This window comes from Corvus moneduloides, chromosome 3, assembly GCF_009650955.1.
Source record: "Corvus moneduloides isolate bCorMon1 chromosome 3, bCorMon1.pri, whole genome shotgun sequence".
NCBI lineage: Eukaryota > Metazoa > Chordata > Aves > Passeriformes > Corvidae > Corvus > Corvus moneduloides.
The window spans coordinates 110,584,870-110,599,222 of NC_045478.1; the positions used below are offsets into that span (position 1 = coordinate 110,584,870).

Genomic DNA, 14,353 nt, shown 5'->3' on the forward strand with positions numbered 1-14,353 from the left:
GGCGCCTGCGCAGTGCGGCAGCGCGGGCCGGGGGCGCGGGAGGCATCGCTGAGGGCGGCGATCGGCGGCGCGGCCCCGGGGCGCTTCAGCGGGGCTGCTCTGCGCCTTCCCCCGAGCCTGTGGTAGGGAGAGAAAGGCACGGCCTCCCGCGAGGCCCCCTCTGGAAAATAGCGCTAATTTAAATCAAATATCTTCTGGGAAAATTTGCTTCCTCGCCTCGGTTTGTTGTCGCGTCCCCAGACTGGCGCCGGCAGCCGCCGATGAGCAGGGATCTCAGAGGCAGGGGATGCGCCCGGGGCAGAGGCTGCCCGGGGTGGCGAGGCGGAGGATGGCGAGGAGGAGGATGGCGAGGAGGAGGATGGCGAGGCGGAGGATGGCGAGGCAGAGGACAGAAGGGAGAGCCCAAAAGGATGCCCGAACCTGGTGAGCCAGCCCCTCTGCTTCTACCTGCTTTCTGAAGCCGTATTACTTTTCATTTAACGCACTGTGCTAGGCAGTTACAGTTTGTCTCCCGTGGTCAAAAGAATCACTGAGAATAAAACTTGTACTATTTTACTGTCCATATTCTTTCAATCCACATTATTTTTTTTTTTTCCCCCCCAGGAAAATCTCGACTAGTCCAATCAACGATGGACCAATTTATTCCCTATAAGGGCTGGAAACTTTATTTCTCTGAAGGTATCTTTAGACCAAAATTATATGTAGCAAGTTGTTTTTTTTTTTTTCTAAAATTGGTTATACGTAGTGTTAGTAGAGTTATAAGTTCAATAAAGAACAACGAAAATTTCATATATAAAAGCATAAAATAAAGACTTCACTCTTGTGATTACTGTAATCTCTGTGATCATTACTGGGATACTGTGGAGATTATAATCTGCCTTAGTTTTGCAATGCAGAAAAATAATGGAAGAAAAATTACTTGTTTATGTATTTTGTGAAGTGGAAAGAATTATTTCTGTCACTAACGTGGTGTGTTTCTAATTAGTTTACAATGACAAGTCTCCTTTTGTCCAGAAGACTCAAGCGTTTGAAAAGTTTTTTATGCAGCGCATTGAGCTTTATGATAAGGTAAAAAACAAACCCAAACATATCCCACCCCAACAATCTGTTGTTGATGCAGGAACACTACAGATTTTTGGGTGGTTTTCTTCATCAAAAGTAACCTCCTTTATAGACCTGAAACATTTAGGACATAATTTGGGTTTTTCACTTCTAATTTGAAGTGTGTTTTATCACTTACAATGTTTCCCAGGATGAAATAGAAAGAAAAGGAAGCATTCTCGTGGATTATAAGGAACTAATCCAAGACAGAGAACTGACTAAATCGATACCAAATATGTCTACTGAACTAAGGGATATGCCTCAGAAAATACTGCAGTGTATGGGCCTGGCAATTCATCAGGTAAACATGAGATTCTGATACATGGAAGCATAACCCTCACAACAAAAAAGAACCAGTGACACTTAGAGGCAATTATGTTATAAACCCCAAATCTCTGTGTTTTCCTGTTTCCTGAATTACTGTTTATTTAAAACTCAAATCCTTTCATCTCTTGCCTTCCTGTATGACCCACAAAATCACATTTTGAAGTTGCTTTGGTCTTGGTGCATTTTTGTTATTCATCATTGGAGCACCTGACTATAGCTAAATGTAGTTCTAACACCTATGTCTCTCCCTACTGGAAGTTCTAATTCCTGTGGGCATCTGTGTCCCCCTTCCTGTTCCACCCAGGTGCTCACCAAGGACCTGGAAAGACACGCTGCGGAGCTGCAGGTGCAGGAGGGATTGCCCCTGGATGGGGAACCTATCATAAATGTGCCTCTCATCCATGCCAGGTAATGGGTGCTAAGTAGTTGCTCTTGCCCAAGGAAGAGCTGTTTGCTTCCTGTCTAATCCTTGCCTGTGTCCATGTATGGTGCTGAGGGCTTACATGTTTATGGGAAAACTGGGCTCTGTGGAGCTTTTTCCAGAACACCACTCTACATTTTGCTTTTTTCTTCCCCATGACTTCATGTCCTTGTGAAGAAAAAAGTGAAATGAAACCTCCTTGTAAGCTGAATAAACAGCTTGAACTAGAAAAACTTGTAAGTAGAGAAGTGGCTTATAAGTAGAACAACTATTCTATAAAACATGTATTGATTAAAAGCAGAACTATTTAAATTTCTGTTGGCTGGAGGAGCTTTTAATGAAACAAGTCCTTAAAACTTCTTTTCTTTGTCAGAAGTAATGGCATCTCAGGCTTCAAGGGTCTGAGGGAACTGGGTGTATGAGCCCTATTGGAGTTCAAATGGAGTTTAAATTACTTTTTAAAAATTATTTTATTTTTTATGATTGTTTTTAATTCCCTACTGGTGGTGGCATAGCCATAATAAAACTTTGGTCCTTCCGTGTTGCAAGTCTGAGCTCCAGTCTTTATCCAAAACAATGGAAAGATACAGTTATGGATGACCATAAGGTAATGTCTGTTGTATTGCTAGGCCAGAGGTGTCACTGGATAAACAACCTGGACTGTTTGAGGCTGTTGAGGTGGATTCATGTGGAGAATACTGAATGTTCTGCTGCTTTCTAGAACAAGAATTAAAGGCTGTGCCATGGGTCTGCCGAAAAAATACTTCTGGGAATTTTTCCTGGGTTACCATTTTTAATTGGGAAGAGGATTTTTTTGTCTGTTTATGTTTGGATGGGTTTGGAGGTTATTTTTATCCTCCATTTCTGTGTGCTAATGCTGAACTTTGATGCAGAGTGTACAACTATGAGCCTCTAACCCAGCTGAAAAATGTGAGGGCCAACTGCTACGGCAAATACATCGCCCTGCGTGGCACCGTGGTGAGGGTCAGCAACATCAAACCCCTGTGCACCAACCTGGCCTTCGTCTGTGCCACCTGTGGGGATGTGCAGGGGGTTCCTCTCCCTGATGGGAAGTACACCCTTCCCACCAAGGTAAGCTAAAACCATTGAACTTCATGCTTTTTGTTGTGTTTTGTCAAAAAGCAGCATCGCTGGTATTTAAAAAAAAAAAAAATTAAAATATAGTCTTTAAAAGCTAGGCTAAACAACTGACACATTGAAAAAGAACTAAACATACCAGGCAACTTTTCTTACTGCAGACCCTTGTAGCTTGTGAAAAATGTATGCTGCTGGAACAGGATGTGACAAGCAATGTGTGGAATCTCCCTGAAATCTGGAAAAAATATTATCTCTTTTAATTTCCATTTCACTAGTTAGGTTTAAAAAGACTCTTCCACCTTGCTGTGGTGGTTTTCTATGCCTACATTGTTTGGTTTTTTGTTTAGAACTTTCTATTTTAATTTTACTTCTTATTATCTGGATTTAAAAAGTCATTAGATATAGGACAGTGCCTGGTTATTTTATGTTTCCTCATGTGCTCGAGTGGAAAAAATTATCGTCTCTGGAACATCCATGGGTATTAAAAAAAAACAACAAATCAAAAGCAACCAACTAAAAAATACTGCCCAACAAAAACAAATGAACAACCAACCCAAAAAACCCCCCACAAAAACCAGAAAAACTCCACCAAAACCAAAAAACAAACAAACAAAACCCAGAGCAAAACACAACCAAAAAAACCACCCACTACCTCTTCTTCCCCCCTGCCCTGCCCTTCCCCAGCTCAAACCCGTTCACCAAGGCACTCACTCAACTCAGCTGTATTTGCTCTAACAGCTATGAGTCAGGTGTGTGCACATGATGGCTTTTCATTAATTATGTAATTTGTAGCCCTAATTTAACTGGCTTTTTTCCTGGAATGATACTGAATTATATTGCCTCGCTTTCCTTTTTTTTTTTTTTTTAAATCAAATCAGGCAATTTCACCTTAGGGTTTTTAAAAAGGCTGGGAATGAATCAGAATTCCTGTTGTTGCAGTGCCTTGTTCCCGAGTGCCGGGGCCGGTCCTTCACAGCCGACAGGAGCTCTCCTTTAACCGCCACAGTGGACTGGCAGTCTGTCAAGTAAGCACAAAAATGGGATGTGACGGGATGGCTCAACCCATGTTACACTGTGTGATTTTAAATATCATATTCTTTTGCAGCAAGCGCTCTCCAACATTTGTGTCACAAAGCAGTTGGTTTATCCAAGCCCTGGTATACTTTGTAACCTGCCCTGTAATAGTTCTCTGGAAATTCCTTCTGCCCTTACCGAGCTCCTCAGCTCTTTGCAGCTTTTCTTGATCACTTCTAATGGTGTCTATGATTTCATGATTCCCTTTAACGAGATGTAAGTCAGCTAGAAAAGCCCTGTTAGTTTAAACTGGTCAGCTGTGCCACTTGACCTGAATGAACTGGAAGTTTTGAGTTTAAAAACTCCTGCTGCTGTTGGCAGCTCCAGAGGGCGCTGTTTATCACAGCTTCTTTGGTAAAGCTTGGCTTGGCTTCAAGGAAATCTCCGAGCCCCAAGTGCAGAGCCAGAGCTGGAACTTTCACAACCGGGGAGTGAACTACTCTTCTTGTTATGGTCTGAGAAATTTCTTGGGCTGTTCTAGGGTTAGAATACCAATTAAGAATTCATGAGAGTGGTAATGTCTGAGCTCTTCATTGCTTTATATTGGTCCCTTTTACTTCATGTACCTTACTTATTTCTACATGAACATGCTCATCAGTGGTAGAATATCTGAATTTCAACCCGGAGTTCTGAGTTTTATGCAAAATTTATACCCATTTAGTGAAGTGTGACCTGAAGAAGATGCCCAGAGCTGCAGATGTTGTGTGCTGCAGTTGGACTGGAAGGTGCTGCACAGTGTGTGAGCTGCCCTTGTGTGTTGCAGGGTGCAGGAGCTCATGTCAGACGGCCAGCGGGAAGCAGGACGGATCCCGCGCACCATCGAGTGTGAGCTGGTCCAGGACCTCGTGGACAGCTGTGTCCCAGGAGACATGGTCACAATCACAGGCATAGTGAAGGTGTCAAGCACTGAGGAAGGTGAAGTACAGCACCTGAGAACTCCTTTTTCCTTCACGGGGGTTTTTCGGTAGTGCTTACTCAAGAACAACGACAGTCACTCCCCTTAACTGGAGCTCTCAGAGTTGAAAGTGCATAAAGTGTAAATTTCTTCAGAAGCTACCAGACTTTTACAAGGAGGAGTTGGTTTAGGACGTTAATTGATTCATGTTTTCCCTTTAATATCCCCTTCAGACACTAGGACAACTGTCAAACTGTTAGTTTAGCTTCCCTAGAGAAATTTTTCAACCCTTTTTTCTCCCTTTTATTCCTTTTATTTTCAAAGTGAAGAAATATGTTGTGCACTGTTCTGAAAGAATTCGTTGCAGATAACTGCAAGACTGTTTTACTCTGAGACTTCATTTTCTGCTCAGTAATCAATCTATATAAAAAATTATTAATTATTAATTGCTGATTAATTATGAAGCTACGTGTTTAATGCTTCTGCACCATGCATCTTTTTTTTCCTCTAAATATTCAGTGGAAACATTTTATATTCAACTTTTATTTGACTACAAAAATTCCTGGAAAAAATAATTTTTTCTGGGACAAAATTGTCTCTAGACATATGCCCTCCAATTCAGCAAAATATTTTATTGTGTGTGTAAGTGGAGGGAACTTCAAAGAACAAGTGTAACTAGAAACTTATTTTGCATCAATTTTACAAAATGCAGATATTCAGTACTTAAATATGACCATGGCTGTACATGATATTTTTGAATTACTCTATGCCATTTGTAGATAATATGAGTCCTTATTGATAGAAGAAATGCTCCATCATCCTTTCTCAATTTTTCTAACAGGAGCTTCTAAAAATAAGAATGACAAGTGTATGTTCTTATTGTACATTGAGGCAAATTCTGTCAGCAACAGTAAAGGACAAAAACTAAAGAATTTTGATGATGAGACTTTTCAGAGATCCTTCATGGAGTTTTCCCTTAAAGACCTCTATGCTATCCAAGAAATTCAAGCTGAGGAAAATCTGTTCAGGCTCATTGTGAAGTAAGTTGTGTCAGACCTAGACCAGGTCTAGGATTAGACATGAATCAGTGTGATCACCTTCAGACAAACGTGACAGCTCATCCTAGAGCTGTGAAGTATCTGAGCCTTGTGCAATAGAAACTGTCCTAGAGATCTAACAAACTGCAGTGGGAAGGGGACTTGGGAGGGAATGAAAGTATTGCAGTGGGAATATTGGGACTTTGGGAGGGGCTTAGGGATACAAGAAGTTACCTGTGTTCTAGTTCAACCTTAGAAAGCTTTGGGTAGAAAAGCGATTAGTTAATTTTGTTCCTCACCGTGTAAATTCAATTTGCAAATACCATTTTGTCCTCTGCTTTTCTACAGTGGAGGAAAGAGGTGCAAGGACTGAGCAAAGGGTGTGAAAGACCCTCAGTTCAGACTAAAAAGTACTCTTCTGCCTGGGGTGTCCCTCAGGCCCTCCCAGTGGAGTCAAAGAACACAAAACTGGCATTTTAAAAAGAGAGTTACAGGTAGTTACTTGATTAAGAGAAGAATAGGTGCAGGTACCACTGGGAAGCTGCTTCTCCTTTGTCTTTGTGAGGGCTCAAGTGAAAAGCTATTCTTATTTCAATCATTTCTGATTATCCAAAAATTTCAAGAAATTTGATGCTGCTGATGTCTGTTGGAAATTCAGCAACAGCTTCCCAAAGGTTTTATATGTTTGTTAAGGTGTTCTGTGATGAGAGACAGAACAAGGGATTGTTTGTAGTAATACATGATTTATCTTCCATTTATATGACCTTGTGCTTTGCTTTTCAGCTCTCTTTGTCCTGCAATCTATGGCCACGAGGTAAGTCATTTAACACCTCTGCTTGCCATTCCAGTTTGAAATGTTTCTGCCACATTCAATTCCTAAGGGATTCACAAAGCTTATCTGGGATGGGGGGAAGGGGCAGGGACTGTTTTTACAGGTGACTGTGGCTCTTTTGGTGTCAGGGAAGTGGCAGCCTTAGACCCTGAAGTTCAGTGATCCAGAAGGAAAGGTTATTACAGCCAGTTCTGGGGAGCTGTCAGTGTTGGTCACAACGATCAAATACTTACCAGTGTTGGCCTGTACCACAACAGATTGTGAAGGCAGGTTTGGCCCTGGCCTTGTTTGGAGGATGTCAGAAGTTTGTGGATGACAAGAACAGAATCCCAGTGCGAGGAGACCCACATGTTCTGGTTGTTGGAGATCCAGGATTAGGAAAAAGTCAAATGTTGCAGGTACGGTTTCCTTTATTACTATTTTCTGTTTTCCTCTATTTCCTTGTTATCTTGACTTGTAACCATGGTAGGATAACTGTGCTAAGACCAAAGGGTTGACTGAGCCTGGCTGGAGCTATCTTTTCATGTAGGATGCCTGAAGTATAGGACAGTATCCAAAGGGCTCTCCTGCTGTCGTCTCCTTCCAGGGAGCCTGTTAAAACACCAAATCGGGTGTCCTTGGTTAGGCCCATGGGCTTTCAAGTACAGGCTTACAGGCTTGCTGTCTGCCCTTACACAGTTCTTTTCACCAACCCTTTTCCCCACGGAGGAGGCTCACTCCTTCCTGTCTTCATTTAGCTGGTCCATTGTGAAATAAAATAATATTCTTTGAACAAATGCTACTTTAAATACCACGTAACTCTTCTCCTGTGAGGTTTACTTCCATTCCTTACCCCATTTCTATGTTGCTAGCACACATCTTGGCTTTTTGGGAAAGTGACCTGCTGCTGTGTTTGGGTTTTGATCTCAGTAGGCATTTCTGCATGACTATGACAATTAGTAATTTTTTTTTCCTTAAACTCAGTGATTTTTTAATTCCATGTCTTTTTCCATGATTACTGTGAAGTGAAGAAGGGACAGAATTCACCTAGACCTTCTTTAGAAAGTCTGAGTCTTTCTAACATGGACCTGTTATGTTAGGATATGATTAGCAATAACTTAGCCAAAGTGATGGATTTGCACGCAAGTTGCATCCTAACAAACGAAATTTAAAAATTATTCTTTTGTTGAATGGGGACTCTCCAGCACAGAGTAACTGATTTGTTCGTTCACATTGTTACTAAAAAAAAAAGAATGCCATTCAAGAAAAGTTACTCCTACTGCTTTGCAGAAGTCTCTTGGGGTTGCAAGGAGTTATGACTTTACTGTTGGGCCATGTTAAGTAGAAAGAAACAAATTTGGGTTTACTTTGAATTATTTCTCCAGAATAAGGCTTATGAAATTCTTCACTTTGGGGAGGGAAAAAGTATTTGTTTCTCTTCTAGGCAGTGTGTAACATCGCTCCTCGAGGTGTGTATGTTTGTGGTAATACTTCCACCAGCTCTGGCCTGACGGTTACACTGTCCAGAGATGGCACTTCTGGAGATTTTGCCTTGGAAGCTGGTGCCTTAGTGCTTGGAGATCAAGGTAATCCATGTAATGCCACAGGTTCTGTGTAGTCACATGTGAGGGGCAGGAGTGTCTGTGCTGCTGAGTCTAAGATAAGCCAAAGTACTCAATTAACTGTGGACTAAAAATGTCTGAAGTATGATAGTGGGTTTCCACACTGTGGGAAGTTCTGAGCTTCTCCAGTGACTTCTCTGGGGGCAATTGCAGGAAAACTTCAGTTCTGCAATTCACATACCAGACTTACTGGGTCAAAGAACTAGGATTTTTTTTGTTCAGGAATCTGACTTGATGTCAACTGCTGGACTCTTACTGGTTTTGAAAAAGGACTTGCTTTTGAGATTTGTTGTCTATTTTTAGAAAGCTTGTTTTGTCACCTTAATGTATTATCAAGGATGCTGCATGCCCGAATCAGGCTGGTTTGGCTGCATTGCCATGAAATGGAAACAAACCTGGCTGAAATGGAGACTTTGGCTGGTGTCTTCTGCAGTCCCTAGGGTTCTAAGTTGGACTTTGGATGTAACACTGGATTGTAGCACACACTTGCCCTTCAGTTAATGTGTTGTCTGATAAGTCTTTGTCCTGTTTTAATTGCTTCCAGGAATTTGTGGAATAGATGAATTTGATAAGATGGGAAACCAGCACCAGGCTTTGTTGGAAGCCATGGAACAGCAGAGCATCAGCCTGGCCAAGGCTGGCATTGTCTGCAGTCTGCCAGCTCGGACATCCATTGTTGCTGCAGCAAACCCTGTTGGAGGACATTATAACAAAGCCAAAACAGTGTCTGAGAACTTAAAGTGAGCACTTTCTGAAATGCTGATTTATAGCTCACATTCAGGAGTAGATGCTTCTGGCAGCTTTGTAGCTTGTGTACAGTTGCTTTCCAGTTTTTTTGGAGCGTGAACACAAACTTTAATAATTTTTAGTGGCTTTTGAGAGAGAAATTGCTGTTCTACTTTATCCTAAATGAGCAGGACAGGATCTTTTACATGTGTTTGAAGTGCAACAGAGTTGCTACAATTTTTCCTCTTCTCCAAGTACTGTGGTTCCTTGTCTTTCCAGAATGGGGAGTGCTCTGCTGTCAAGATTTGATCTGGTGTTCATCCTGCTGGACACCCCGAACGAGGACCACGACCACCTGCTGTCCGAGCACGTGATGGCCATGCGGGCCGGCCGGCCCGCAGCCTGCAGCAGTGCCCTGGTGACCCGGGCCAGCTCCCAGGAGCACTCTGTCCTCCAGGCTACGTCAGACCGACCCCTGCTCGAGAGGCTGAAGGTGGGACTTGTCCTGGGGCTGCTGCATGGGATGCTCTAAAGGAAATTTGCTGTGTTGGGTTTCAGGAGAGAGCTACACAACTGGGCTGGGTGTAATAATTTGATATGACATGATCTGCAATGGAGTACTGAATCCAAATAAAGCAGTGTGGAAGCAAATCCTTGGGCATCTGCAACTCCATGGATTTGGAAAGTATGGGAGAGGAAGCATATTTCTTACTAGACTTCAGTGATGGCTTTGAGAACTTACAGTGTCAAATGCCACATCTTGGGAGAAATACTCCTGCTGGAGCTAAACCCCTGTACTTTTGGAAGTGGGATATCAGCAGTGATGGTTTAGTCTTCTGTGGAGCTGCAGCAATTGGGAATTTGAATTTTCTCTTTTTGAGAAAGGATTTAACTTTATAGTGAATTCTATTTGGCACTTCTTACCCTTGCAGATGAGAAGCCCTGCCTGCTTTTTCTGAAATGGCCAAGTGTGTGTGTGTGTTTAGATGTCTGAGCATAGTGTGGGGACTTGAAGTACACTGTTCATATACGAAGCACTAAAGCCCTTATAGTGGTGACTTCACCAGATGAAGCATAAAGATGATGATTTGATATTAAAATTTTTATTTTATAGGCTTCTGACAGACAGAAATCTAACTCTTTGTGTTAGATCTCAGCAGGAGAAAACTTTGATGCCATTCCCCATCAGCTGCTGAGGAAGTATGTTGGATATGCTCGGCAGTACGTCCACCCAAACTTATCTCCAGAGGCTGCACAAGTCCTCCAGGAATTCTACCTCGAGCTCCGGAAACAGAACCAAGGAGCAGACAGCACCCCCATCACCACGAGGCAGCTGGAGTCCCTGATTCGACTGACAGAGGTAAATGCAAGCTAGAATGCTTAAGGGATTGAAAGCAGAGATTATTCCTAAGGTACTACCTAAATCCTATCATTTTTTATAGCTTATTCACCACTGTGCTTTTTTGTTTTGTTAAAAAAAGAAGTGAGAATGCAAGAGGCTTAGAAGTGCTTAAGAGCTACTGCTCCTTAAAACTTCTTATAAAGTAAAACGCCCTTGAGAAGATGGAAAGAGAATGTGTCACATTCCCCAAAAGGAGAAAAAGTAGGTGCAGGCAGGAATAACCTGCTGCCCACCATGAACTTAGAATGTTTCTGTTTTCCTTTTCCCTAACGCTGCCTTAACAACACTATTTGTGATCTGCTGCTTCACAAGGCTACACTGCTACAAAGCAAATAAACTCCAAGCTGCAGCCTAAAAGTGCAAGTATGCAGGAGGTGACATTGGCACACGAACAAAAAATAGAAAGATCTTCCTCTAATCCTGTCGGCTTTTATCTCTGCTTCTAAAATTTGTGCTTGTAGCCCTTGTAGAGTGATTGTAGCCCTTTTTCACATCAGCTATGATATATCTTAAACCTTTATGGTTTTTTTTTTTTTCTGTTTTAAGGCACGATCAAGGCTGGAATTAAGAGAGAAGTCTACCAAGGAAGATGCTGAGGATGTAATAGAGATAATGAAATACAGGTAATAGAAAACACTGCTTTAAAAATAAATAAAGCATCACAGTACCATTCACTTGAAACTTTTTTCCTTTACATTTTCAAACACAGTGAAGAAATCACTTTATCAAGCTTAGGCCCATGATACTAATATTTGGGTTTGTTAGCTGCTTTTTAAAAGCTGACAGCAGCCCTAAGTCACATACAGCTGCTGAGGCTTGTGAGTTGTGTGACCACAGTGGTTCTGTGTGTCTGTGCACAGTAACGCAGACATGAGACGCTGCTGAAGGGTTTCTTCTCCCATGGGATTACTCTCTGGTGCAGGTGAACAGTTAAAGTTTAAAAGTGATTTGGATGAATGCTTAATCTAAGTTCTCTAGAGAGTGACTTGATGGTGGATTGTTTTCTACATGGCTTCTGAAAGCCCTCTCCAGCAGTTATGTTTTGGGAATCAAATCCACCTATGTTTGCTTTTATCTCCTGAGAGTTTTCTCTCTTTTTGTAACCTGTTTGTAGCATGCTGGGGACCTACTCGGATGAGTTTGGCAAGCTGGACTTCGAGCGTTCCCAGCACGGGTCTGGGATGAGCAATCGGTCGCAGGCCAAGAGATTCGTGTCTGCCCTGAACAGCATTGCAGAGAGGACCTACAACAACCTCTTTGACCTGCAGCAGCTGCGGCACATCGCCAAGGAGCTGCAGATTCGGGTGAGCTCGCCCAGCAGCCACCCCAGCAACAACAGACTGCCAGACCACTCACAGTTATTTATTGCCCAAGGGAGAGCAGCAAAGGCACCTCTGCTGTGCCTCTTTGCAATGACAGAAATAACAACAGAAATAACCAATTTACGGCTGTTAGGCCGAGCAGAGCTCCTGAAGTGTCTCTGTAAGCTTCACTGGCCTCACAGCTGTTTGCAACAGCAATTCCCTGCACTGGTGAGGGCTGATCTGACTGATGAGGCTGGTTCTGAGCAAGATTCTGGTTTGATCTGTGAAAGGCAATGTTGGTTTCAGTGCTTCACTCCCTCTGGCTCCCCAGAGGAAACACCTCTTTTTGTTCCCAAATTTAGACTTGTGGTGTCCCTGCTCTATTTCTGATGTTTCTGCATGACCTTCTCTGGATTAAATATGCCTTTCAGGTTTTCATTCCCGCTGCAGACATCCTAGGGTTGTATCTTGATAGGGACATCATGTAGGACACATGGCCACAAACGTACTCTGCCCTGTAATTGATTTGCATTCTGTACTTGTGGGGGCTTCAGCCAAACAGAATTATTGGTAGCTAATTCTACTTTTTGCTCCATTGACTACTTATTCAGTTTAATTCAAGTAACTCTAATTCTACCTTCATATATAGAATATTTTTTGCCCATTCAAAGTTTTATACCTGGAAATCAGGGAGACTTGTAGAAATCATGCTTTTCTGTGGTAGATACTTCTGTTTCAGAACTGGAATTTATACAAATGTAACTGTAGCCTTTCTGCATGTCATAAAGCAAAGAATGCTACCTCTGGGTAACACTACAATAAAAAGAATGTGTAAGTAAAGCACAAAAGTGGGGGAATGATGCTATGACACCTCCTAGCAGGTGAACAGTTTGCTAAGGAATCTGACCTATTCTTAGCCCACTTTATTTCACTAAGTTCTTTCAAATGGTTCATGTTGCTTTACATCAGGTAAGATGTCATTCTCCAATTTGATATTTTTGTCTTTATTTTCCCAGGTGTCTGATTTCGAGAGCTTTATTGGATCCCTAAATGATCAGGGTTACCTTTTGAAAAAAGGTTCAAGAGTTTATCAGCTTCAGACCATGTGAGAAGAGTCACTGTGATGAACTTCCTTCAGACTCAATCGTTCCACTGGACTGAGGGACCTGCAGTGGGGAGGCACATCCCGAGCTGAGCTGCACCTGGCACAGCCCTGGTGTTTGCTGAGGTGCAGATACCCCTGAAGAAAATAAATTGGAAAGCTGCCACAGGACAAACTGACACATGGTATTGCTGCCTGGCTCATCCTACAGGTCTGCCATTCCAGATGGGACTGTGCAGGGCTATAATGCACCTCATCATCCTCGAGGAGTGGAAGGTGTGGTTTTATACTGACATTATTACAGTGCCATGCTGGACCCACAAATTTCAACCCAGAAATCTTTCATGAGAGGATGATATGAGCTGTACTTTTAGCACTGTAGTTCATTTGAAGTCTAGAAATGTTTCCAGAAAGTTGTGAAGTTTCATGTTGAGACAACACCATTTTATAGCTGTTACCAAATGACACTCTATTGAAACTGACTTGATTTTCTGCTTTGAAACTTGGTCTTTGAAGCCGAGGTTTTGTTTGAAATCCAAGTCTGATTTAAAAAAAAATCCTTATTAGAGTATTTAATTTGTAAAGCAGGGATTGGATTTTGACTTTCATTAAACTTTATATATGAGAAATATTATTTGTTCAAGCTGTTTAATGGCCATTACAAGATCTGTAACACCAACAGGTTCTGTTTGTTTCTATGTAACTCTGTTCCTGACATAGAACAATGTGTGCTCAGCACGAGTGAAGTGCTGAATGCTTCCTGACTTTGATGAAATCAGAATCATGGTCTGGTGCAATGAAATGGCACGTGAGCAGCTTTCAGTGTAAGAGTTTAAAAACCCCAAACACGCCCCACCCCCCATAAAGAATAATATATTTTTAAAAATCAAGAACACAGTGCTCATTCTTCTGTTCTCCCTCTTTTATTTCTCAGGTAAGATATGATGGATCTAAAAAAGCAGAAACACTGAAGCTCAGTGCCTCATCTTCTGGTTTAAGCGACATCAGGGTCTGACGTGCACCAAGCTTCCACAGCCCTTGGGTACCAAAACACAAGCTTTGGATGTCAAACAACATGTCACACTTTTCAGTGCTGCCCAGCTGGGAACCTACCCCAAGGTACTTGAAACTGAAAACTGGTCTGAAGATGAAATGCTTTAAGTATGAAATTATAGTTCTACATCTGAGCTCTTAAGGGGCAAGGTCTGCTCTACCACCAAACTGGAAGCAGGTGTTAGATACCGATTTTAGCTTAGTACAGTGTTGGGGGATAGGAACGCGCCTCAGGAGCAAATAAAAGACTGCACCTGGAAAAGTAAACTCCTTCCTGCTTCTCCTTGAGATAAAATAAATGCGGGCAACCGCGGGCTAGAAGCAAGTACTGAGCACAAGAGAGCACTTGCGCTCTCTGAGAAGTCTCTTAAGATAAAGCA

The 14,353-nt window shown here is 42.2% G+C and overlaps 1 protein-coding gene across 5 annotated transcripts; it reads left to right on the forward strand.

The window, feature by feature from the left end:
* The first annotated feature begins 32 nt into the window (after positions 1 to 32).
* On the forward strand, positions 33 to 14,240 carry MCM8 (minichromosome maintenance 8 homologous recombination repair factor). Of its 5 annotated transcripts, XR_004239095.1 has the most exons (20): positions 261 to 423; positions 604 to 678; positions 986 to 1,068; positions 1,253 to 1,402; positions 1,733 to 1,836; positions 2,743 to 2,941; positions 3,887 to 3,972; positions 4,785 to 4,936; positions 5,758 to 5,956; positions 6,737 to 6,767; positions 7,043 to 7,183; positions 8,209 to 8,350; positions 8,931 to 9,126; positions 9,392 to 9,605; positions 10,263 to 10,472; positions 11,061 to 11,137; positions 11,629 to 11,818; positions 12,835 to 13,196; positions 13,641 to 13,744; positions 13,855 to 14,240. XR_004239095.1 is itself a non-coding variant. In XM_032103484.1 (18 exons), the coding sequence occupies exons 1-18, from the start codon at positions 261 to 263 to the stop codon at positions 12,925 to 12,927; spliced, it is 2,505 nt and encodes an 834-aa protein (XP_031959375.1). In that variant the 5' UTR covers positions 33 to 260; the 3' UTR covers positions 12,928 to 13,554. The 5 variants fall into 5 exon arrangements, 3 of the variants coding, with proteins under 3 accessions (XP_031959375.1, XP_031959376.1, XP_031959377.1); XR_004239096.1 differs by lacking the exon at positions 13,641 to 13,744; XM_032103484.1 differs by lacking the exons at positions 13,641 to 13,744; positions 13,855 to 14,240 and having other exon boundaries at positions 33 to 423; positions 12,835 to 13,554.
* Positions 14,241 to 14,353: the final 113 nt, after the last annotated feature.